This window comes from Alligator sinensis, unplaced genomic scaffold (genome assembly GCF_000455745.1).
Source record: "Alligator sinensis unplaced genomic scaffold, ASM45574v1 scaffold43_1, whole genome shotgun sequence".
In the NCBI taxonomy this organism is placed as follows: domain Eukaryota; kingdom Metazoa; phylum Chordata; order Crocodylia; family Alligatoridae; genus Alligator; species Alligator sinensis.
Genome location: NW_005842092.1, coordinates 1,117,682 through 1,144,681, shown reverse-complemented (window position 1 = coordinate 1,144,681; position 27,000 = coordinate 1,117,682). Strand labels below are relative to the sequence as shown.

General features: G+C 39.5%; 1 protein-coding gene across 8 annotated transcripts in view; it reads right to left on the bottom strand.

The window, feature by feature from the left end:
• PFKP (phosphofructokinase, platelet) overlaps positions 1–27,000 on the bottom strand; it is an 87,380-nt gene that overhangs the window by 14,962 nt on the left and 45,418 nt on the right. For 6 of the 8 annotated variants that reach the window (XR_003094193.1, XM_025204678.1, XM_025204679.1 and 3 more), the window contains exons 10-16: positions 21,625–21,750; positions 20,918–20,982; positions 18,883–18,952; positions 13,318–13,464; positions 11,602–11,672; positions 10,225–10,312; positions 8,355–8,507 (exon numbers count right to left, since the gene is read on the bottom strand). Coding sequence is in view for 7 of the 8 variants with exons in the window: in XM_025204678.1 (XP_025060463.1) it covers positions 8,355–8,507; positions 10,225–10,312; positions 11,602–11,672; positions 13,318–13,464; positions 18,883–18,952; positions 20,918–20,982; positions 21,625–21,750 (720 nt within the window). In the remaining variant the exon portion in view is untranslated. The remainder of the gene's footprint in view (positions 1–8,354; positions 8,508–10,224; positions 10,313–11,601; positions 11,673–13,317; positions 13,465–18,882; positions 18,953–20,917; positions 20,983–21,624; positions 21,751–27,000) is intronic. The other 2 variants (XM_006024060.3, XM_006024063.3) reach the window with 1 other exon arrangement.

The window sequence follows — 27,000 nt, the reverse complement described above, 5'->3', positions numbered from 1 at the left end:
TTCAATAAGCCAAACAGCACTAAACTGATTAACATCTGTTCATCTTATAGGATAAGGTCTCACAAGGCCCTCAGTTGAGTACTTTAGGGAAGCTCTGCAAGCCACCCAATCAGACTGCCCCACTGAAATCACCAGGCAGCTGTGCAGTGCAGTAATGGGAGAAGGTAAGATTTACCTGGGAGAGAGCATGAGTGGAGGCAGGAGACAAGTTCACAATTCTGAAGTCCACTCCAATCCAGGATAATTCAGAAAACTTTAGCAAATTTCACCTAAATTTTAATCTAGGGAAGAACTGTTTCTAATTTCTAGCTTTAGAAGCTGCCCTGTTAGGAAGTGCTTAGAAGTGCCAGGAATAAAGGAAGATATTTTCTTCCAATATCAGCCTTGTAAAAAGTCCTGATGGAAAAAAAAAAAAATCTAAGAGCAGCCGTTGTCTCAACCCTTACCCAGCCTTCTTAGAGCTTTTCCTTCCAATAGAAAAAAAAAATCAATTTGGGAGTTAGTCTTGTTTGGTACAACCTCAAAGCAGCTTGGATCCCAGCAAAGCACCAAAGAGCATACCTGCAGAGCTGTAGAGGTTTTGGGGAAAACAGCAGAGTTGGAGAGAAAGCAGTAACTGGTACAATCATTTAGTCACTCTATCATGAAACATACATTTCACTTGCATTAAATATTTTGCCACTTCATTTATTGCAAGTGGTTTAGTAAAGGTGTGAAGACTGTACTATAAGCCAGTATCACCATCACATGATTATATGCACCAACCTAACATTTGTGTTACCAGACAGATACAAATGCTTGTGTGACTGGTAGGTTACACATAATTAATAGAGAGCTCAGAAATTATTAATGGATAGTTTAATACAAAATTAATCATTTACTATAGATTAACAACTTGTATTCCAGTTCAAAAGGCTGCTGATAAGCCTTTATAATACTAACTGCTTGTGCCTGTTGCATGCTTATTGGATGTACCAATCAACTCTTAAACTTTATAAATGTGCCTTTAATATAAACTATATTAAAGTTCAACAACGTGCACTAATTCAGCCTCTAAGGCCCTAGCAGCCACTTTGCTGTTGCTGGTTCCCTACCCATCAGGATTAAATGATTCATCCCTTTCTTCAGCTGCTTCCCTAACCGACTGTCTTTTCCCTTCACAATTGGCTATGGCTATCACGTTTCTAGAACCTCCTCTTTTCCAAACAGTATCTTGGGCTGATACTTATCCCTTTTCTTCACACTTAATTCCATATCCACTAACTCAAAAATTCTCTTATTCCCATTTCCTGCTCAGATCTATTCTTTCAGTTAGCATCTCCTGGCTCATCATTAAGTTATGCTTTTGCTCCTCAATTATTGTGTTTCTCCTCATTGTTTTACCTGGCTCTGCTAGCTGTTGAAGAAACTGAAATTAAGGGGTGCAGACAGAAGTGCAACTCCTTGATTGTAACTCAGAACGCTTTATAGGAAGCATCCTGAGTTACAACAGTTTCCTGGACCAAACAGAAATTCACTGTTGATTCCAGAGGGGAGGGGAGGGGAATCTACCTGCTGGCTGCAGCCTGCAGCCAATTTCCCCTAGCAATGGCCCAGCCCCTCCTCCCTCCCAGATGTCCCTGTTTTCAGAAGAGGGGGGGGGGGAAGAAGCAGAGGGAACTCCTTCTAGTGGTTCTCCAGCCGATGCTGGAGGGCAGGATGGGTGAATTGGAGCCCCCCCACCTCGAGTGGAAGCTCTAGTACACCCACCTTACCATCCAGCAGGGGCTGAAAAAAACCCTAGACTCAATTCCTTCTTCTCCCTTTCCTCCCTCCCATTCTGAAAACAGCTTGGGGGCTGGCAGACAGATAGACAAAAATTACAGAAGATGCTGTTTTGAAAAGTCTTCATCTGAACCCTCAGGTAATGAGGGTTCAGATTTTCACCTGACAGCCATTTCTGAAGTGGTCTGCAGCCATGCACTTGTGTTTGGTCATAGCTATAGATAGCTTTCTGTGGCCAGATCCGGCAAAAATTGTCACTTCTGTCTGCACCCTTAATTTCATTTTTTCACTTTATTTAGGACCTCAGATCTGTAGAGTCACAGGGCACAGAATTTGTTGAGAAAACGCTTTATTGATTTACATTTGGTTACAGAATTCCAGATTTAATTTCAAAAGCTTTAGCTTTCATGATCATAAAGAAAACAAACCTCTCTATCATGGCCCTGAAATAATAGCTGCAAGCTGTCTAATTCATCTCAAATGAAGCTAGAAGAGAATTCTAAGTGTGGTGTGCCAGAGAACCATATTATCCAAGAATCTTGCAACAGACTTTAGATCTTGGTGCTGAGAACTACACAAGCCTTGGCTGTACCGTACCAATTTTATTTTGTTTTTTTTATGATACGTCAGGGTACAAAGTGCTATTTTGTACTCCTCATCTCTTATATAGCACTCTCATAAACTCTCAGGCCTATTGACTCTATAATACTTTCCCCAAATCCAATTAACAGAAAATATTTAGGATCCAGATTTTTAAAGGTTTTTAATGAACTGTTATATTCAAGCACTGCAACACCCAATGCATTTTAGAGCCCACAGCTCATTTGCAAAACTGAAAGTCATTGACAAATCTAAATACCAGAGATTTCTGGGAAACTAGGGTTGGCAAGCCAATCAACTGATCTGTCAAACAATGTCAACTGACTACCCATTATTTGACTAGTTAAAAATTGTCAAATATTTTAAAAAGTCAAGAATACCCTTGTGTAGGTGGTAGCCTGCCATTTTTAATGCATCATAACAAGGGCTTGTGCACACAGACATGCACACACTCTCCCTCTCTCTCTCAAAAGCAGATGCACTCTGCACTAGTCCTCACTCCTGGGCTCTTCCAGCCTCTTTTCACTCTCCCACTTGATAAGCCATGGCTGCAGAACATATTCTGTGCTGAAGGAAGAATCAAAACCAGGATCACAGAAAAGCTTCCCCCTTGGCCATCTGCTGTAATTGCAAGCATCTCCAAATGCAAACAGTAGAATGCTTGAACACTTGGCCTGCTGCCTATATAGCATAACTGCATTTTAAAAACTGACTTTTGTCTTTTATAGTTACTATGTGCCTTTTAGTTCTGTTTAATATAATTTTTATTTGGAAACTATTTTATCCTGGTATGTAGGATAAAAGCCAAGGAAAAGAAGAACTGTTCTATCTTGAATATCATTAACATTTACACTTACCTAACATTAATAATTATAAAAAATCATTACAATTTTTTGGATTTCAATTTCATTGCTTCCCAGTAACAGTTAACTTATATATGATTTAACTATTATTGTGAAGCAGTGAATAACGGTTAACTTTTATACATACATACATACATACATACATACATACATACATGTATAAAAGTTAACCGTTATTCACTGCTTCACAATAATAGTTAAATTATATACAACTTAACTGTTACTGGGAAGCAATGAAATTGAAATCCATATATATATACAGTTAACTAATATATATATAAGTTAGTTGTGTATATATATTAGTTAACTGTTATATATAACTAATGGCCAATATATATGTTAACTGTTATATATAGATATTAGTGTGTGTGTGTGTGTGTGTGGTAATAAAATAGATTATTTAATTTTCAGTAGGTTAGATACTTATGCTAATGAATACACATTAATTATTAATATATAATAGATATTGTAATGTATATATTAGCGAAAGTATTTAACCTACTGAAAATTAAATTCTCTCTTTTTATCATTATAATAAATGAATGCTTGAAATATTTGATCATCATTTGACAACACTTGATTGGTCAAATGCTAAGTATTTTTTGACCAGTGAAACTCTCAACCCTGCTGTGGGTAGGCTGCTAAGGCCCAGATTTTTTAATGCGGTTAGATAATACCTCATCACTATGCAGCCTGTCACCAAGTAAATTTTTTCAGCTGAGTTAGTTTGTTTTCAGTTGGGCATCAGCAGTACTTAAGACTGCTCCAAAAATGTCAACCGATGGAATAACACAGATACACAGGTTAGGCAGTGTCTGAGCTGCAACTCTGAGAGTATCAGTGATACCAACATGACAAAATCAATACCTTAAGGTTTACCTGAACTGTGGCAGTAGCAAGGCTCATGTGGAGGGACACAAGTAAACCCACCTGAGCCCATGCTGTATTGCACTCAAGTATGTCAATGAGGCCACTCCAAACTCACCCCTGACAACTGCTGTCAGGAATACCAAAGCTCAAGAGCAGATTCAGAGGGATGAGTCTGGTGTAGCCTCACTGGCATACAACCAAGTTTGGAGCATGTCCATGAGCACAGACTGCAGGACATGCTTAGACCCCTCTGTCCCAGGACCAAAGCCAACCCTAGGGATGTGCGAGGCCCGGGGTATATCAGCCTGTGTGGGACCTGTGTGGAGGGCAGGGGGTGGCGAGAGGGCGGAGCAGTGGGGGTGGCAAGTGGGTGGAAGGGGAGCAGGTGCTGAGTGGCCTGAGTGTGAAGCCAGCGGCACATGGCAGCAGTGCAGAGGGGTGGCGCCCTCAGCATGTGCCAATGACGCTGTCTGCAGGACCTGTACGGCACTGTCCGCAGGGTCCCCCAAAGTGTGGGACCCAGGGTGGTTGCCCTGATTCGTGCCACCCAAGGGGTGGCTCTGGCCAGGACTCACTGCTGCCGCAAAGTAGGTAAGCCCTTAGTGACTTTTGAAAAGCAGGCATAGTTATTACAATTCTGAATCTTTCAATGCCTAAAATCTGGGCCTAACTACTTGAAATAATGCCAAAGTACCACTGGATGACTATCGGCTTTATGTAAATGATATATGGAGTTCATCTACTTCAGGACTTAGTAGTGGTTAGGGGAGACTTTATTTCTTATTCTAGCCTTTATGACCCAAGTACCATCCTGGGCAACATCAGGTATATGATGCATCACTTACTTGCAAGAAGTTGCACTTGCATTATAGAAAGGTGTAATGTCTCTGAGTATGGGCAAATATTGTCAGTTATAAGTTCAGTATCTACTACTGCATTTAAGATGGTTCTCCTGAGCCTAGAAACTTTTTAGACATTTTAATACAGGCAGCATGGAAAAGTAACTAGCCACCATTAATATTTTGAAGTTCTGACAATTACCATCCCCCACCCCACACACACACTAGAGGCCTGATTACACAAAAGCAGATTACGTACTTACCTTACTGCAAATTGACAAGAACTTTGGCATTTAAGTAAAAAGAACAACATAAATAGTTGATTTGAATACATGGAACTTAACGTCAGGTCACTTTAGTGCTCAAAAAGGGCGCCGGTATATTAACAACATGTCATATTTATTCAAAGAACAAGCACTACAAGGGTAGAAGATCCAATACTCCACTATTCAAATACTTCCAATATTGTCTACTGAAGTACTTAAGTGGTGTGTTTGGGTGCCAAAGATGTTCTGGTGAAATTATTTCTAGAAGTTCAGTGAACTCAACAGGAAGTTCAATAAGTCTGTTCACCATGATCAGTTATATGACCTAGACTGAGACTATATTCACATTGAAAGACATCATCCAGATACTACAGACAAATCACTATAGAGCTTCATTTGAATGTGTGGCCTAGAGGTGAAATGAGCTATGTACATTAGCAGCCTTTTGGATAAACATAATCCTTAGGATGGCTTAAATGTGGTTTAAACCTGAAGTGGACACACAAGCACACCTGTTAAACAGGTTTAAAGCCATCTGGGATGGTTCAAAAATGAGCCTGGAAAAACAATACTATTTTGAACCAGTTCAGTCCTTTGGAGTGGACACCAAGAGTTCCACAACCCTGGTTTACTCAGTCCACCAAGCACTCCATGCTGTATCAACTCCTCTCCTCCCTGCACTTGGCAGCTCTGGTACACAACCAGACCTCTACTGCAGTGTTTCCCAACCTTTTCCAGCCCAAGGCACACTTACATTAATAAAAAAATTCTGTGACACCTGTTAAGCCATTCCCCATCCTTATACCTATTGTAGCTCACTGCCACGGCAAAGTTCTGCGTCACGCCTGTTCATTTCTGATGGCATGCTTTTGTGCCACAGCACACTGGTTGGGAAACACTGCTATACTGTCTCTTCTTTCCCCCTTTGCTGGGAGTTTTTAATCAATGAGCTCCCTTGCAATGCTTTGTCAATAAAAGCTGTTTCTAACAGCCAGCTGCATCCTCACTCTATTCGACTGCAACCCCTCATCAACCCCACACAGACCCTGGGAGCCAAAAAGAGTAGGTCTTTTTCTCCCCAATCAGGCAAGTGAACTGCAGACTTTGGTCATCTGCAGGCTACTGAAGTTTACTGAATTCACATTTTGGAGAGAAGGAGAAGCAAAAAAGTGAAAAAGTATGGGTGCAAGCACTCCCCGCCTCCCTCTCACTCCCCCACCCCGACTTATTCTCTGAATGGCATAACACGTTGGGTCCTCACTCCCACTCCCAGGTGTTGGATTCACAACACTTCACACAATTGCAAATCAGCTCTCAGTCAGTTAAGGCCAGTTCAAGTTTTATGTGCGTCTGAACCCTGTTCTGCAACAATTGTTAACTGGCTTCCAATAGGTGCCATTTTGAACAGTTTATTTGTTATGCATGTCCACACCCTTAGTGGTCTACCACAGCTTCAGTTCAGGTGCTCAAAGCTGAGCATGTCAAATATACTTTAGTTCTCAGTGCAGATAAATTGACTCAAAGGCTTGTTGAACAATTCCATTTTATATTGTCTCACAACAATATTTAAGCAAAATAAAATACAAAAAAAACTAAACAAAACTCTAGACCTTTATTAGTAAAATATATCAACTAAAACTGCTATATTAAAATAAAAAACTACTGTCTGTCTATGAATTAATTGAGTTATATGAAATCTAGGATCTTTCTAAGTGTAGTGCAAAAAAGAATGAATAATAATAATATGTGTCCTAAATTATGCGAAACATTCTACAAATTCTGTAAAAAGGTGCCAGTTAGATATACAGAGAAAGCCTAAGAAGAAAAGAAGACAGACAGGCATCATGCACTACAGCATTATTTTACTTACCTTGATTTGGTGTCAATCTTTTTGGGGTGGAGAATTTTATTTACCAGAACTGGAAATTGGACTAATTATATAAAATTTAGACTTTCTGTGGAAAATAATTTAGAACTAAATTTTGGTCAGTTGTTTATAATCTTGACATGGAATACAAAATTCAAATAATTCACAAGGATCTACACTGGTTGAAGGTAAATAAAATGACGAGATGATTATATACCTACACATGTGCCCAATGCATGCTCTGATGTGTGCTAATTAGCACACATCAAAGCAGACTCGATTAATCGAGTCTGCTGGTACATGCTAATTAGCACGCCTCAGTACCTCGTGCATTCAGCATCCCACAATTCAAAATGGTGGCAGGGACACTTTAACTAAAGCTCATCGAACAAGCTTTAGTTAAAGCACCCCCATCACCATTTTGAATCGTGGGATGCTGAATACATAAGATGTTGTGGGCCCTTTCATTAAAGCATCCCATCCTCCTGTCCCTCATGTAAAGATGCCCATAGTGACTGAGATAAGCTGTACATTTAAATTTTGACTCTGAAATTAGATTATGTTTTGATTTGTTAAGATAAGCTGTACATTTAAATTTTGACTCTGATAACAAATCAAAACATAATCTAATTTCACTTTTTTCAACTGGTGTCACAGTTAATCTAAAGGGTAATAAGTTAATCTTTCCAAATTTACAATAATGTAAAATATATTTTAAAACTTAAATAGCCAGCCCTCCAACTAGGATCACAAAACTAAACTATGTTTTTAAAATAAGTAATTGAGTATGTTTTCTCCTTATCTTATTAGACTGCAATTATGTACTAGACAATTCAGAAATGGATCTTTATTTTGGTAACAAAGTGACCCTGTGACTAGGAACTCTAATAATAGATTTCCAGTAGAGATTTCAATTTTGCATACCATGCTTTTCCATCAGTTGTTGATGTGTGTGTGTGTTTGCGTGTGTGTGAAAAATGTTATTTGTGAATATGGCTCTAGTTTAATTTCTAAAATCAAAAAGTTTTAAAAAATGCAAAAACATGAAAATGGAGTCTTTGATACAGGAGTATGAGAAAATGGATGCTATTTCTGAGGCAAACTAACAGAGACAGCTAAGTTCAATAGGAAAATTTTGTTCAATGAGCGTGATGTGGATGATGTAACCAATACATTTTCTAAATTTTATTTCCAGTGTTCCGGTCTATAAAAATACCCACTTTTGGCCAATTCAGTTAGCAGCAACCTAACTGATTTGTTAGTATGCACACTTGAACAGACTTACATCAGTTATAGTGTTCAGAGCAGTATCTGCACCAATGCTGAAATCTGAACCCGGTACATTGTTGGATACAGTTGCAGGAACCATAACCATTGGAACACAGAACTCGTCATATTTCTCACGGGCAGCTGACAGTTCCAAAAGTCCCAGGTAGGCCTGTTGGGCACAGGCACGGTGTGAACAATTAGGAGGGATAAAAAGAGGGACAAGGTTGGGGCCACAGGAAGAGCCATTTTTACCACAGCACATCACAGACTGAAGTATTAAGGAACCACTAAAATCTAACATATAAATACATTACGAAAGATATACATTAAAAAAAGCAAAGTTTACATACATCTTTGGTTTGCAATGTAGTTATATACTTTAAAAGTTCCCAAATACTCTATATCATAGAATAATATTACTATACAGATTAAATTCTCATACTTCTTAATATTAATATAAATAATAGTATTTTTTAATTCAAAATCTCAGAAATCATCTAGCAGTTTTGAATCTAACTTACCAAAATATTTACACACATGCATACATTTATTTAGATTCAAGAAATCACAAGAAATTGCTTAAATTTAATCACAGGCTTAAAAGCTTTCCTGAATCTAGGATTGTATAGAGGGAAAATCCTTTGAAGAAGAGAGTGAAATCCATTTGACACATACAGGTGTTACATTTCTCCCAGGAGGATGATTCTCCTGGTAGAACAGGAGATAAGCGTACACATTCTCTTAATCTCTCCTGGGGGAATAATGCCCTTCCAGAAGAAGACTTTTCCGGAGTCAACGTGGTAGATCTCCCATGTGAGAGTATTTCTGGTGCAAGAATAAATATCTGTATGCTTCTCTCCAAATCTAATCCAGGAGGAAGGGAGTGAAGAAGTGGGGCAATGTTCCCCACACTTCCACAAATCAGTACTGGGAACAGGTGGGGGACATTGCCCTACTGCTTTAGTCACATCCTGGAACAGTCTAAGAATGGACTGGAGCAGTGGGGCAAAGTCCCCTACCATTCCCTTGATAGGGGTCTGTAGTCTGAGAGTGGGAGGGTAGGGGAGGAAGCTTTGCTCAGTCCACTTGGCTCCCAGGCACCAAGAACTGAGCAGAGGAGCAGCTCTTGCTTGCTCCACGCCTGCTCCTTAGACCATGAGCAGGTAGGGGGCTTTGCTGTGCTGCTTGAGTACCCTCCTAGATATGCCTATACAAAGGCAGTAGAGTGCCCATTCCTTAAGCCTGGGTTTCCCTTGCCTGGGGACATGTGCGGTTCTGCTCCACTACCTGCTAGGGACCAGAAGAAATGAAGCAGACACTTCTCCCCACACCATCCCCAGACTGGGGGCACCCTAACCTGGTGAAGGTGTGGAGAGCAGGGATGAGGGGACAATTGCAAACTGAATGTCTGTATGCTCCCTCTCCCCAAAAGATTTCAACTGATAAAAATGAACGCCTATTTGTGGCCACTGTCTCTTAGAATAAAAGTATGTCTAGGTTATTCACACTGAAGTTACAATATATTGAAGTGTACTGTGTATATGAGTTAGCGTGACTTAAAAACACCGCAAGTGTGGTTCTTACTATATTTTTGGATAGAGTGATATTCAAAAGCGCCTATTGGAAAAATCTCCCTTATCCTGCTACCTAATCTTTGACTATGGAAAAATGCATCCTGTTATGCACTTGGAACTCTAGAATAAAGTAGACAAACTGATAATTCTAAAACTTCTAATCCCCAAAAGCCCTTATATCAGATACATGTCAAAATTCACTATAAAAAAGTTAGTTATGTGAAAAAGAAAAGTTTGATGGTTAAAAGATCCTTTGTATATGCAAGACACCATCCCTACAGGATACATTAACATATCAACCATGCAATGTACCTCAAATCCACCAATAACCATAAGGGCATTGATATTATAAGTGCGCATCTGGTCAGCAATCTTCTCCAAATACTTTGCAGGAAGGGTTCTAAAAATAATTAAAACAAGGGAAGAGGTCAAAAGTCTATAGATTTTGCTAACAACCAACCAGCCTACCAAACAAATGGGTAAAGTGTCAGCAGGCAATGAAACATTCTGCATTTTATTCACTCTCTAAGGAATCATATCTGTGATTCTATAAAGTTAACTGATTACATAATATAATAATAAAAAGTAGGGGCACCCTTTTTTTGGAAATTCACCCCCCATATTTATATAAAGCCAGCCTTTAAACATGTTTTGTGCTATGTTCTGTTAAATCTCAAGTAACATATTATTCTTGCTTGCTTTCCTCTCACTATCCTCAATGGTAACATGATGGTGGAGACAAATAGAGTAATCAGCAAAGTGATACCTCACTTCAAATGCTGTGATAAATACACTGAAGAAGCATCTTGAGCTATAAAAACCTGAGATTCTGCAGGCTTCTCTGTACAGGCACAGGGGGCACCTATACACGTGCTTGACACCTGCTCCAACGTGTGCTAATCAGCACATCAGGGCAGATTCGATTAATCTAATTAGCACACTTCAACAGCCTTGGTGTCATGTGTATTCAGCATCCGCATGCTTCAAAATGGTGGTGGGGGCACTTTAACTAAAGCTTGTTGAATAAGCTATAGTTAAAGCACCCCCATTGCCATTTTTAAGAGCAGGACACTGAATACGTGAGATGCTGGGGGGAATTTAATTAGAATGGCTCTTGAGAGCCACTCTAATTAAAATGCTTACCCCCTCACCCCAGAGCACGTGTAAAGATGCCCAGGAAGACCTTATGAAGGACCCAACACAGGGATCCATACATATTGTACACTATAGTGTAAGTCTCTAAGTTTCTTCTACAGAGATGCTACTAGTAAATACCAGTAATAATACTCTCAAGTCTCCTAAAACAATGATATGCTAAAAGGGACTATTTAGTAAGGGTGTATCAGTATCACAAAATACTGATCTGAATAATCTTGAATGTTAAAAAAAGAAAGATAGTTATAGCCATGTAGTCTTAAGTCAGTCAGAAGGTAGGGTAGTTATGCACTTTTATAGACTAATTAAATTTTATGTGTAGAGAGAGAGCAGAAGCTTTCATGAACCCAAATGCACTTCATCAGATGCTATGAACAGACACGCAGAAAGCAGATGTACAAGAAATTCTTAAAGCACAAAAAAGAAAGTACATCGATATATGCCTCCACAGTAAAAAGATAGACAGTTTGCTAGTTTGTGACCACTGTTGCTCTACTTGCATAAAACAAACGCCAACACCATTTTTTACATTACCGTTTTGTGCCGAGAATTGATCCCCCCTGGCCAGTCCAGCCTCCAACATCTCCCCAGCTGATTGTCTTTATCTATGAATGAAAGTTAAAGAGGAGATTCTATAAAATAACTTTCCGGTCCCTACATCTTTTCTCAGGCAGCAGCTGTATTTAATATAAATCTTTTTGAATAGATGGGGCATTTATACACATAATTTTGTGTCCCACGATGCGCTGGAGATCTGCCGTTTCCAAGCAGACTCAATTAATTCAGTCTGCTCCACATGCAAGCCAAAGTGAACTATGCTGCGCTGCGTGCAGTTTTATGTGGCATAATGCGCATCAGTGCGCAGAAAATGGTGGTGGTGTGCTTTTGAACTAAAGCACCTCTGATGAGTTTTAGTTCAAAATCACACCACCACCATTTTCTCAGTGCTGATGCTTATTTCACCATTTATACAATTGCAAGTGTTGCAATGCCAGGCACTTGGCAAGAAAACCTAGTCTCATATCAGGAAGCTAAGTTAAGCTCCATTGAAATTCTACCCCTTTCTTTAACCATTTCCCACCCTGAGCTCTACTAAGCTGATTTGTTTTTTCTTCCTCAAGGTCACCATTTCCATATTTTAACCTCAACTTCTGGTTCTGGTCCCTTCTATGTCATCCCATCCCTTAAGCCTAGCTGCAATGAAATTTAAGAGTTCAAAATCAGGTCTCAAGCTTAGGCTTTTACAATCTTCAAGACAAGAAAGCATTTGTCATTCTCTTGCAAAACTCTCTGGTTTATCTAGGAAGTGGAAATTATAAGTGGAAATTTCTCATGGGAGCTCAGGTACACTGATATGTGTCCTCTGAAATGGGGAAAAGGAGATAACTTAAAGAGTTTGCCAGCTTTTTCCTAAAAAGAAGTCTGTCGCAGTTTTAAAAACAAAGCATGTCAGAAGTCTCAGCAACTGTTTGCTGAGACTTCTGACATGCCTGTCAGTGCATGTCAGTGTTAGTGTAGCCTGTTCTATTAAAGAGATGTAGATGATAACAGGGCACAAATGAATTAGTGAAAATGGAAATAAGGCGATTGGAATATTATTTTGTGATTAGGCGCTTGCAAACTTTTAAAAGATGTTTCATAATCCTATGGGTACTCTAATGCATAGTCCGTCAAGCACTCCACATCCTGTACAAATCATGTTAAAGTTGTCCTCTGTGCAGAAGATATGAGTTATTTATGTGGAAAATTTTCTACCCAAAATATTCAAGGACCTAAAGCATTCAGACCTAGTTAATCTATATCAAGGTTAGAATAATCTTAAAAGACTATTTGAATGTGGAATCCTTGATTGCAGATGTTCAATCTATCCGCAAAAGTGTATACATGTAAAATTAGCTGCAGACCCAGTGCATTCTTGGGTCCAACCTAGCAGTGAGGCACAGTAATAGCATCTGCTGTAGGCTTCTATCTGGAAAGTTTTGTTTTGCATTTCTGCTCTGGCCACAGGCATAATCTGAAATAAGTTACTCCAGAGTAAATGCATCATGTGTATACACCACATGTATAACCAAGACAAACAATTCTATTTCAGTTGATTAGGTCTGGCTTTCTATGTGATCAACTATATTAAAAAGCACTTGGAAATAGTTGTCTGTGGCTTCTTACAAAAGTATTTCTACTAGAAATAGGACAACAATATAAAAAAGAAACAGTGCATAACTATATTAACTATTCTTTTTTAATACTAACCTGCCCCTTAGCAAAACCTTCAAATCCGTCATTGATAGCAAACATTTTGTGTCCTTCAGTTATGCCAACTCTCACTGCAGACCTCACAGCAGCATTCATCCCAGCTGCAGGGGCACCTACATTTAAAACTGCCACATTAAAATTACTCTGCAAGAGAAGAGAAGACACACTTAGTGATTAACAGAGATTTAATAGTAAACAGAAATTTAACATCAGAAAGATGTAAAGCAGCTCTCCAAAGAGCTAAAGCTGTTCTAGATTCAAGTGAGTAAAAAGTTTCAATGCATTACTTTCAAATTTAAAAAAAGCTACATGTGGATTATCAGTAAAGACAAAAGCAATCTAACTTTTTCTAATTTTTATTTTTTTATTATTATTATTTTTTTTCACCAGAAGTAACACTTTGACCTGTAGATCACAGAAATTTAACATCAGAAAGATGTAAAGCAGCTCTCCAAAGAGCTAAAGCTGTTCTAGATTCAAGTGAGTAAAAAGTTTCAATGCATTACTTTCAAATTTAAAAAAAGCTACATGTGGATTATCAGTAAAGACAAAAGCAATCTAACTTTTTCTAATTTTTATTTTTTTATTTTATTATTATTATTTTTTTTTTCACCAGAAGTAACACTTTGAACTGTAGATCAAATTATTCAGCTTCTGCTATTTTAGCTCTCTTGCAAGCAAGAAAAATAAGCTTTTTTTTTCCTGAAGATATTATCAGAACAGACAGAGTAAAAACTAGGAAGCAACATGCAGAGGTCTGGCAGAATAATGACCAAGTATATGTTATCAGCTGACTCATGGAACAAAACAGACGTCAGCTTTAAATTGAAATGCCAGCTAATCTTTATAGCTGCAGGCAAGAGAGCAGCAGTTAGAATAACATACAGAATCTTTCACAATGGGATAACGGTTCAGAGATCAGATTTAGACAACTCTATCTACTTTGTGTTTATAATATGTCCTAATGATGGGAATTAACAGCTTTTGTGTAAAGTTTTTTTCCCTCTCTTCCCAAATCATGTGTCAATTCTACAGTAAAGTCAGAATGGTGAATGTGTGGCATCATAGTAATTGCCAAAGAAAAGGATGCAACATTGGATAGTTAATTCATGATTTAACCACAGGTTATAACAGAGGAGGACAGGCTTTTAGTAAAGTAAGATACACATTAATAATGGGAAATAATATTTTATCATTAAAACGCTTTCCCCCCTCCCCACCCATCCCAGATCACATGTAAAGATGGCCAGGAAGACCTTATAATAGATCCAACACAGAGATCAATACACATTGTACACTACAGTTAATGTCTCTACATTTCTTTTACAAGCATGCTACTAGTAAATACCAGTAGTAATTTATGTTTTAGAAATTATGGCCGCATCCAGAGAAGCGCAAATATGTGGTATGTGGCAATGCAGACCCATCTGTAGCTCCACACACCGCACATGCAGTCATTCCCTGAGCACCCTGGGGTCAAAAAAAACCCATGCCAAAAAAAAAATCGGGGAGGCATACATGGCGACAGTGCATACTACCCAACACCAGAGCCTGGTGGGCCCGAGTCACACTCCAGCTGCCAGCCAGGCTCCCAGCTGAAGGAGCTCCCAGCTGCCACAGGCTCCCAGCTGACACAGCTGCAGCTCCCCAAGGCCCCCAGACACCCAGGTAAGGCTGCTGGGGTCAGCACAATTGCTGGCACCAGCCTCCCCTACCCTACCCAGGGTAACCTGATGTGCACCAGAGGACATGTGGCATGGGCATCCCCCAGGGACAAGCAGCAGTGGCATACCTTGTGGGCACTTTAATTAGAACAGCTCTACCTTTGTTGTGTTGTTTTGGTTTTTTGTTTGTTTGTTTGTTTGTTTTGGTGGGGGGGGAAGCTTGACCCTGGGATGCACAGGGAATGCCTGCATGTGAGGTGTATGGCGCTGCAGACCGTTCTGCAGCATCACATACCACATGTCCGTGCTTGTCTGGACATGGCCATAATGTCTCCCCACCTTGTGCCACTGCTACTTGTCCCTGGGGAAAAAAATGTCTGCATTCGTGTGGACGCAGCCTAGGGCTACATTCTGCTTCACTTTTGTGTGCTCAAATACCACTTAACCAGCTGTGGCTGGGTGAGTGAAGTGAAAAACAGGTTCTAGCTGTTAGGGTGAATGGCCTTATTTACATAGCTTATGAGTTTTTGAATAAACTAACTATATTTAGGTAGATTTACAAGACAAGATAGTACATTCTGTTCTTCATGGATGATAACATAAAGAAAGTGCTTTTTTCAAGATTCCCTCTTTAATTATTGTCCAGATGCATTAAGCCAATTCTTAACCAAATTTGAAATTCAGAACACTTTCTTCAATGAGTTACACTGAGTTCATTGTCAGCTCTGTGGATTCTTTCTTAAAAAAACAGCTTTATAACTTGATTTCTAATGTAAATGCTAAAGTGAAAAAGACATGAATAAACATGAATGACTAGCCTGAGTATGAAAATAATATGCATGTTATAATAAAAAATCACCACACACACACTTTTAGAGCTTCTTGCTGCCAGGGCAGAGATGTTCCCGGTCAGGTGTCTACATGAGAGCTACTGTGCAGTTAGTAATTGCAAGTAAATTTGATACTTGCATCTTCAGGTAACAAATTTACTCATGTTTAGCTAGGTTTATTGCAGAGTAAGCATGCACACGTGTAGACACACATGCTTACTATGCAGTAAACTACACTACTTCAGAGTAAAGTGTCTCATGTAGATGCACCCACTCTGTCCTATTTTTCCTGTCATTTAATATGTACCTACTTTTAAAAGAATGTTTCTAGTTTAATTTTTTTTTCCCCTTAAAATTTCTTTTACCGTGTCTCATGATATCTTTCTGAATGTTCCTATATATTTTCTTATTTTTTAAAGATTTCTCAATATTTTCTTTTGGTCATTATTTTTCTTAGCAATAAATCTGTCAGAAGGTTCATTGCTCTACTACCACCATTTTTCAAAACAGGTACAGGGTTTTTTTCAATCCTACAGACTTCATGTTCAAACTTTTCAATAAAATTGCATTGGTTTTAATTTTGGACAAGCTTATAATTTAACTAAACAAAATTTAGTGGAAAAAGGAAAAGACAGGCAAAGAAGGGAAAAAAGCAAAAAAGGAATTAAGAGCACTATTTCCCTGTTGTACAGAAGAAAAAAAAAAGAACAAAAACAATGCTATGGAAAGGTTGTATCAAGATTGTGGAATATTTAAAACAAGAAAGCTTAAGTAGAGAAGAGTACCTTGATCAACTGGAAAAATAATTTGAAAATATTAGATGAAATTTATTTAAAACAAGGGCAAAGTACTGCACACAAGGAGGAACAATCAAATATCCAAATACAACATGGAGAAGAACAAGGAGCTGGGTATAGAGAGGGCCACAAGATGAATATAATACTGCATATTTTGAAAGGGTAATAGTGTTGCAGAAAAAAACCATTATTAACATACTGGCAAATAACACTAACAGAACTGTCAAATGTATGTCACAGGAAGTGATTCGTTTACTTTATTCAGCACTGGTGAGGCTTTACCTGAAATACTGCATTCAGTTTGGGGCACCTTACTTCAACAAAAAAGTGGACAAACTGGAAAGAGGCCAGAGCAGAACAGTAGAGGTAACTGGAGTTCTAGGAAACACGATTTATGAGGAGTCTGAAGGAACCGGGATTATTTAGTTTGGAGAAGAGAAAAGAAAATGGAGGGAGGATTTGATAACAATCTTCAAATACAAAAAGTTTTGTTGTAAACTGAATGACAAGCAATTGTTCTTTGTATGCACAAGAAACAGGAGGAGAAATAATGGGCTTAAATTACTCCAGTGTTAGATATTAGGGAGAACTTTCCAGTTATGAGGAAGATTAAGCACTGGAACAGATTAGCTAAAATAGGAGGTTGTGGCATCTCTGTCGCTGGAAGTTCTTAAATGCAGGTTAGATAAACATCTATCCGAGATGGCTTACACAGGAATTAGTCTGCCTTGAGTAGGGACTCGGACCAGATGACCTTCTGAGGTTCCTTCCAGTCCTATTTTTCTATGATTTTTCACCATTTGTCCAGTTTGAAAAGTGTAAGACATCCAGTCAAGAAGAACAAACAATTAAATTGAACTTAATTGAGGAACCGTGCACCATAAAATACTAATAAAAAGAGAATACTCAAAATATACTGCTAACGAACATCATGCAGGCTCAAATCTGATTGCATAAAATATTTGGCGAACATTTTAAACAAATATTTCCTAAAAATGCAGAACTCAAGATTAGTTTGTGACCAATATCCAAGCAACAGGGGAAAAGGGGGCTCAGTTTGCAGCTAATGTTAGTCACAATGGATGATCAGACCAGATCCCACTTGGTAGAGACAGCTACTGCTCTCTGATTCTACCCAATGAATTTCCGAAGAATTCATTGTCACTGGGAAAGCACAGTGAGATATTTACTGCCCAGCCTCCTCTCCCCTCCTGCTAAGGTTTTCAGGTGTATTTGTGTCTGATTTCCTCCCTGCTTCTTTCCCTGCCATGAAATAGAGAAAGCATACCATCTTTACTTGAATCCAAGATGACTTTGAATTTAATACAACCTTCTCCAATAATTAGATTCTACACATCAAAAATTATAAATTTGTTATAATTTTCTATAGATAGACTATAGTTCCATGTAAAGAATATCATTATTGGAGGGATGTCTTAAGGATCCTGTGTCTTGAGCACCCCTGCTCTAGTATGTAAGAACTAATGCTTCTTATTACTGTTTTTGCTCCAATCCAAAATGAAGTTTTTCCCCCATTTAACCTCATCTTGGATTTGAGTTCAGTTTGGGGCAGCTGCAGCTCCATCTCTGCCTCCAAATCGAGCCCTAATCTGGGAGAGGCTGCTTGATGCAGTGGGGATAAGAGCACAGGGAGACCATGTGATGTGGCAGGAAGCCCCCAGAGCCCTGTCATCTGACCTGCAGAGCTCCCCATGGATCTGAAAATCTAGCAGCAGGGGAGTGGAAGCAGCATTCATTGCCATTCCCCAGCCCCCAGGTTTCCAGACCTGTGAGGAGCCCTGAGGAAGGATATTTTGGCCCTGTGTGCTAAATCAGATGTGCAGAGCTGGAACAATGCAGGGGTCAACCCTGAGCCCTGACCCCACATGGGATCAGGCCTGCAGACATACCCCACACCTGGCCCACAGAGCCAAAAGATTGAAAACCACTTATCTAAAGCAATAGACACAGGAAATATATCCAAATTAGGAGGTTCCTTCAGAAGGAATTTGCTAGGAAGAACGTTATCCAGACTGTTACTAATTTTAAGATAAAAATTAAAGTTCTCTCCTATAAGCCTCTGTCATTCTTTGCAAGTTTAATTTGATTATACCAAGTATTGTACAAGGTAGCTTTCTAGAGAAATGTGATAATTCAAGAGTAAAAACATTGTTTTAAAATGTACTTGTTAAGTTCTTCCAGAGCAAGTCTACTACGCATACTATGAATAAATGCAACAGCTAATTTAATTAATCAAAGTATGTAACTTACCTTTGGAAGCTCTGCATCTTGTTTTCTATGAGACAATAATTTGTAGGTTTTAAGGTTATTTTCAAAACTCCTAAGGAGGAAAGATAATGTTTGCATTAGAAAACATTAGAAAGACAGTATTGAATTATTTTGGAACTAATAAGGATTATGACAATCTCAGTATGCTGAATACACATATTTTTAATGCAATTACAAATTGGTTAATTTGGGACATAATATTTCAACTAAACATCAACACATTATACTGTTCGGCTTTTACAGAATGTTATTTAGAAAGAAGCAAAGGACTTGTATTACTACTCCTAGTGCCATATTTCCTACTATCAGACAAGGTTTCTGATAAAGCACATATAGTTCATAATTCTTTTAAAATAAAAAGTGATCTTTTTAGTAACGGAAGGAGGATCATTTTTCTTTTGCTAATCACCTTTAGCCTTGAATGTATCTGACTGGAAAATCATCGGCGTAGTCAGGCTTTATAAGAACGTAAAAAATGTAATGTTAAACATTATTACATTACATATATTTAGAGTTGCCATACATTTTACTATTACAGTGTATATTTAAGTACACAGACCTAACAAAGATCTTGCACTTAAACAGAGTTTATCCAAATGTGATGTAAATCATTAATACACTTTAAGAGCTCTGATACTAACAATCCCCAAACTGACCAGCTCCATAATAATCAGTTTAACGGTCAGTTTCAATAGCAGCCCTGAAACAGACTGACCAGCTTTGGTCAATTTTGACAGCTATTTTCCATTTGCCATATCTGTGTCATCTTTTTGATGCCATGTTTTTTTTTTTATGACAGCACAAAGGCCAAGCACACAGATGTTCATATGCCTTGTCATGCCACAACTTCCCAAAATGTGTGGCCACAACATAAATGGTATCAATTTGTTCTGCTTTATTGTAGCAGACTATTTTATGACAGGACAGTGCAGGCAGTCTAGCCACCCCAGTCAAGGGACCAAACCTGGGGAATTTCTAGGGCATGCAGGGTCAGGCGTCTAAGGCCCCAGGGGTGCCTGCCTGGGTTCCCATATGCGATTCCCTGGGTCCCCAGTGATGCTCCAGTACAGTCCCAGGGCTGAAGCTGTTTGGTGACCCTAGCCCTGGGACCACACTGGAGTGTCAAACTCACTGACTGGCAGCCTCTGCCCTGGGACTAAACCAAAGTTTATAAGAATCATTGAGGATATACCCAATCAAAGTATTTAATTTCAGAGACTAGTGAAAGACATTTTTAAAGAGTGATCATAACATACTCTCTGGAAAGTTTGTCTGGAGATACTGGCTCATATAAGGAACTACATCAATTAACCAGCAGTCACTCACTCTATCCAAATAGTGACTTCCCAAATTCAGACATTTAAGAACAGAACAGAGATGAAATAATTACAAGTGCAACATTTTTAAAAACTGGAAATATGAAAGGAAACTGAAAATATTAATTTAAATATCTACTTTATTTAAATGTACCTCTATTACTATTTAATATTATAGTCATATTTCATTTGAAAATAAACGTTTAAAATAATGAAAATGATAAAACTCACTACATTACAGAAGGCTAGCAAGTGTTACTGATAGATGAAAGATGTTTTGTCATTAAACACTTTGAAACAATAATCATGTTAATTCTCATATTAACTTTCCCAGATTGCGTTCATATTTGTACTTGTTCTATCTTTTCAAAGATTTAACATTACTCTTAGAGAAGTATACGCAATGGATTCACGCTAGAAAACTATGTAGTCAGTTCCAAAAATCACATAAAAGTAAATATATATTGTAGATAGTTTAATTTGTTAATAGAGAGGTCTCCTTTCTCTCTAGAATATAAAGTTATGCTAGGATTAAATGTCTTAAATAAAACTGTAGCTAATAAGTGGCTTGCTTTCCATATCCTTGACTATGAAACTGTTGATACGAACTCTTCTAGATGACTATCTTAGTGTTAATAGGAAGGAAAAGCAGTTCAGTTTCCACTACAGTAAGTGCACTGGTGTGAATGACTTTGCCATACCTTCCTCGAAGCTGCACAGCCTCCTTAAACCTTGCTTCATCCATTGCCTTCTGTACTTCCTGAGTCTATATAAAATGAAAAAAAATTAAAAGGTCAGTTTAAAAGCAAAGTTAGTTTGTAAACAAATCTGTTCTGATGCAACACCTCAACTTGGAATACTGACAGGACATGCTAATGTTTGATTCATTTTCTCGTCACATGCCAGACATCAGCATTCTGGCAAATGCTAATTACCATTTCTTCAGAGGACAATCATGATTCAGAGACAATGACAAGAGCATCACCAAGGGGCATGGAATAACAACTCATTTATTGTATATTTTATTTTTAAAGTTTAAATTGGAATTACCATTGAATATTTTTGGAGGAAAAAAAACAGATTTAAATGGATGGACGAAGAATGTTGTCAAACAGTTGAGGTGCACTACGGAAAATTCAAGATTTCACTTAAAAACAGCTCTAGTTTCTAAGTTGGGGAGTGGGAGTAAGAAACAAAGCATTGCATTTGTCAGTGGTTACCCCTAAAACAACTCCAGAGTAATTATACTCAAAGACAACATTCCTAGAATTCATTATTCTGAACACATTAAGTGTTCCACTCATCTCTAATGATGTGTTAAAACTGATAACAGACCACTGATTGTTACACATAGTACCCTGTTGTACTTAATGAAAAACTATAATGTGGCACTTCTCCAGGAACTCACCATCTGCACACACTCCATTAAAGGCAGACGTACAGCCTGGTTTCCAGACAGGGACACAACACAAGCAGGGGTATCTGGTGTAGCTTCAAGCAGGGCGAGGACAGCTTCCACACCCATACGGCTTGCCTGCAGATAAAATAAAGAAATAGGATTAAATATTCAGAGATGCACTGACAAGTAAATTAGCTACACTCACAAAAACTGGCAAATACCTAAGACTTCTCTTTACATCCAGATAAAACATGCAGTCCTTAATTTGATGAAAGCTCTTTTATTAAACAGTAAAGCTGCTCTCACCCTGTTTCCCCGCCATAGTCAGGTTTGATAAGAATTTTTATGAAGAGGATTAGATACATTTCAGACAAGGGTTTGGTTTTTTTTAAGCTATCTACCTATGTACCGATATGGTCCCCATTTACAGCAACATCTGTATATGGGTACCTATGTGCCTCGGGATTAAGGGGAGCCAGCCAAACTGGTGGGGACTTACTGGGATTATAACAAGAAGCCCCTTCTTGCCTGCACTCCCCATTTCGTGCATTTCTTTTTCCTTCTGAGTACTGGCAGAGACATAGCACACTCATTACATGGGTGCGGTAAGGCTTGGAGCAAGCCAGAAAGCTGAAATGGCTTTCTGTAGGACAAACCTAAAAACTACATCTACATATCAATTGAGTTAAGTGTCACTAAAGAAAACAAAAGAACTAAAATATCCACTTCAAAGCAAAACCTGTAAGCAACAAGACAAGCCAAGGTGCACTGAAGCATGACTGTAAATATATCTTGGTGAACACATTCCCCCTTTGATTAAGACCTATTTCCCAAAGCAAACTTCCCATATCTGTCTAAAGTTTATGCTAAATCAGTCTACTGCATCTAACCTAACTCACATATTGTCCCCAGTGGCCTTTGATCCTCACTACCTCACACTGCATTTTTATATATTTCTCACAGTGCATTTTTATATTTCACCTGTCTCATCCTTGCCTTGGCATTTTGTATTTTATATTTTATGCTTTAAAACCCTTAAGGAATGTACTCCCTGTAGAATGAAGTTACACCCTGGACCACTGTTAAAAACTGCATTCAAATTGTAATTGTTATGCGATAAAATCTGCTATATTGGGCTGGTCCCTTGAGTGAATGCAAGTGTGAGTCAATAGATAAACGAATGACAAAGCAAGAGCCTCTGGCTGTTAACTGACAATAGCCTAACCAGTGAAATTTACCATCACAAAACTCTACTATACAAGCCATTTTAAGCTAATTAAGCCGCCTGAAAACTGCAAGGACACAGCCATTGAATCAATCAAGTCAAGGGTGGAATCCCCAAACTACAAGATTTGGGTGAAGCCCTCAGTGACTTAAACTAACAGCTTTCATGCACTACTCAAGACCCATGTGAGACAGCAATCTCCAGATTGGGCAGCCAATATGATACTGGGGGATCATAAGTCTTCCAGAAAGGGATAAAAGGCAGTGAAGCGTGACTGTCAATGGCAACCCTCTCATCCAGCACACGACCTACTGAGACAGAAGGACAAGCAGGCGACCCCCTTCTGAAGAAGGCATTGCCCTGGAAGAAGCTGACCATCGACAGCAGACTCCAGCACCCCAGATAGGTATATACCAACATTGGTGTTACACTACTATTGCAGCAATTGTGTGTGTGTGAGTGTGTGTATGTGTGTGCCAATGTGTGTTAAGGTGGCGAGGACCCCTCATAACTCAAAGTTTGCATTTATGATTTTATTGGTAATTTCATATCCCGTACAATAAATTAGAATTCATTATGATCCTGCAAGCTGGTCCTCTGTAGCCAACAGAATGAGTCCGGACAAATGGTGCAACCCTGGCGTGCCAGAGAGCAAGGTCTGGGGAAGTCCGGGGAATCAGGTAGGCACCTGGGGCTGGAGAACATGTGCCTCAGAGAGTCAGCTCTGATTGGCCTGGAGAGAAGACCAGGCAGTTTAAAGGGAGATGCTGAAGAAGGTACAACATTCGGCATCTCCTGGAGCAGGGACCAGGCAGCTGGACCAAGGAAAGGGATCAGCAAAGCTGAGGACCCTCTCCAACCAAAACCTTGTGGAACATTGGGATCCCAAGAAGCCCTGAGTCAGGAGCACCCCAGAGTGCCTGGAGGGTTAAGTAGCAGCAGATGGTGGGATAACAGGGGTCTTCCCTATGAGCCCAGGAGCCAGGGTCAGGGGAGAGAAAATCAGGTCCTGGCTGATGGCCATGAACCAGTAAGAGGAAAGGACAGTACCACTGCAGGTACTGGGGACTGGGATAAACTCAGGCAGCCAAGGCAAAGAAAAAATTTGCCTAGCACGCTGGAGAGGAAAAAAGAGAAACAGCGTGTAAATCGGGACAGGGGTAGCCCTAACAGAACTTTGACTTGTGTGGGGAACAACCGCGATTTTGGGGCTGGACCCGATGACCTGCGACATCCCTTCCAGCCCCTACCAATCTATGAAAATCAAACCTTTTTTTTTCCCAGCTTTATTTGAATTATGGAATCAAGGGACAATATAGGCCAGGAGAAAGATACCTCCCTCCCTTTTGGATTTAGGGTCCCTGGGGGAGAAGACCAACAGTTGGGAGGAAGGAACCCTCTTTCTTTAGTTAGGTCCTCATTATACATAGATCAATCTCCTACACTTGGGGCTTTTAGGAAACTTTAGTTTATAGGGACTGAAATAAGACTGGAAGGGACAGGGAAGCACAGAACAGGACAAGCCTGGATAATCACAGAAATACAGAGTCCTCAGTAGGAAGGAGTGGGGATGAGAACGAAGAAGGAGAGAGAGAGAGAGAGAGAGATAGAAAGAGGACAAAAGGTAGAGTGATCCAACAAGTACAGCCAAGGACAGGACCAACCAGGAGAAACCAAGGCCAAAGAACAAGAGAGTAAATAACACAGTGGAGTTTGGGCAGAGACCCCACAGATATCTCACACTCCAGGCCAGCAGAAAATAGTGAATGACCACCTGAGAAAAAAGGGGCAGGGTGTAGGGGAGGTGGAGCCCAGCGAAAGACTGTGGTTCTGTCAGATGGATCTCTGCACAGAGAACCATCCATCCACCCGAATAGTCTTACAACATCAAGGCATGGCAGATCAGTGTGGAGAACAAACCAGGGGCCAAGGTAATTGTAACACATCAGGGCAGGTAAAGGGCACCCATTTGCTCAGACTATGCATATATGTTGTCTTCAGATCCACACATCACAGTTGTTATTACTTTAGGTATTGCAAGGTAAGTAACAAAGGCAAACCAAGGGCTTGGACACAAGATGAAATTTCACTTGTGTACAAAAAGGAAATCTCTGCAACACATTTACTAGAACCCAGTTTAGAATTATCCTGAGAAAAATGACACTAGTGTAAATTACACCACAGGTATTGTGCACTCGCAGTTATCTCAGGATAACCATTTGATCAGTGCAAACATTGCCTGCTCTTCCAGCACCTTGGCATGAAGCACTGCAAGAATGCTTTTGCTGTTGTGGCTTATTTTAAATTGACAACACCGAGGGCATTTGTTTACATGTTCTATATGTGTAGCGGGGAGGGGTGCTTTAATTAGAGTGGCTTTGAAAGCCACCTCCTGCCTTTTGTACAAGCACCTTGAAAGGAGTTTCCTTCCAAAACCAAGGGGAAGTAGGGAGAAGAAGGAAATTGGGAGACATTACCGAAATTAATTGATGTAGTTAATTAAATTAGGACTGCTGCAGTGTGCTGAAAGAGAGTAGAACTGGAATGGACTGGGAGTTGTAGTGAAGGAGTTTGATCCAGGGAAATCTGGAGTCAGCTGGAAGGTCCAAACCAACCCAGTGGTGACAGAGACATATAGTCAAGGCAATAGGGATTAGAATTAAATCCTCAGAGAATTCAGAGGGCACATAAGCATCAGGTTTGGTTCTTAGTCCCTGGGTACACAGAGGTTAGATTTGGGCAACTAAGTCAGACAACATTAATGTTATTACTACGTTCACCAGGGGGATAAAGACAAAAGGGCATAGGTAAGTAAAGAGCTGGAGACCTGGGTAAAAACTTGGCAAGAGGCACCTATAATGGGAGCTTTAGCAATGTTCCCAGCAAGAGAACAGGACAGTTGGTTAGAGCCCTGAAATGTTTATATAACAATGCGAGAAGTATGGGGAACAAACAGGAAGAACTGGAGGTCCTAGTACAAGCACTTCCATATTGTAAGGCATAGGGGGAATGCCTACAAAATAATTAAAACCCCCCATATTAGATTAATTATTAGAATATCTGCTGGGAGGGAAACACAGCAGTGCACAACCAGTCCAGCAAATTCCTGGAGTGTATTGGGAATAAGCTTTTGATATGGATGGTAGACAGACCAACTAGGAGGGAAGATCTTTTTGCCTTACTGCTCACAAACAGAGACGAATTGTTTGAGTAAATGAAGGTGGAAAGTAACTTGGGTGACAGGGGAGTACAGTGACTATACAGTTCAAGATCCTAAGGGGAGAAAGGAAGGACAGCAGTAGAATAAGGACAATGGACTTCAAAAAAGCAGACTTGAGTCAACTCAGAGAACTGTTGAAAAAGATCCCTTGGGAGGCAAGTCTGAGGGGAAAAGAAGTCAAGGGGCTTTTGTACAGATGCTTGTGCTGCAGTGCTGGGCACTTTTAAAAGTGCCCTGGCACTGGGTACATGAAGTTGTATAAGTGGTGAAATGCGGCAGTGCACTGTTGAACTAAAACACACCAAAGGTGTTTTAGTTCAAAAGCGTACCGCCGCCATTTTCTGCATGCTGACGTGCATTTTGCCACTTATACAACTACATGCAACGCAGCGCAGTGCACAACAGCTCATGTGCAGAGCAGACTCTATTAATCAAGCCTGTTCTGACCTGCCAGATATCTGGTGTGTTGCAAGCCAAAAAGGTATGTGTAAAAATGCCCCAGAAGAATTAGCTGTACTTTAAGGAGGCTCTTTAAGAGCACAGAAGCAAGCTAGATGGAAGAATGGGAAGTGCAATAGGAGACCAGCCCAGCTGGGCAGCAGTCTCTTCAAGGAGCTGAAATTCAAAAAAGAATCCTATAAAAAGGGGAAACTTGATCGTCTTAATAATGAAGAATAAAAAAGAGCACTGTTCCAGCATTCAGGGAGAAAATTAGGAAGGCAAAGGCATAATTTGAGATGCAGCTGGCAAGGGACATAAAAGGTAATAAAAGTCAAAAGTAAGAGAAAGACCACAGAAACTATAACTCTCTTACAGAATATGGAAGGCAATCTAGTTACAGATGATTCAGAGCACGCTGAAGTATTTAAAAACCTTTTTAACTTCAGTCTTTACAAACAAGGGTAGCTATAAGATGATAAGTGATGTTGGCAGAAAAGAT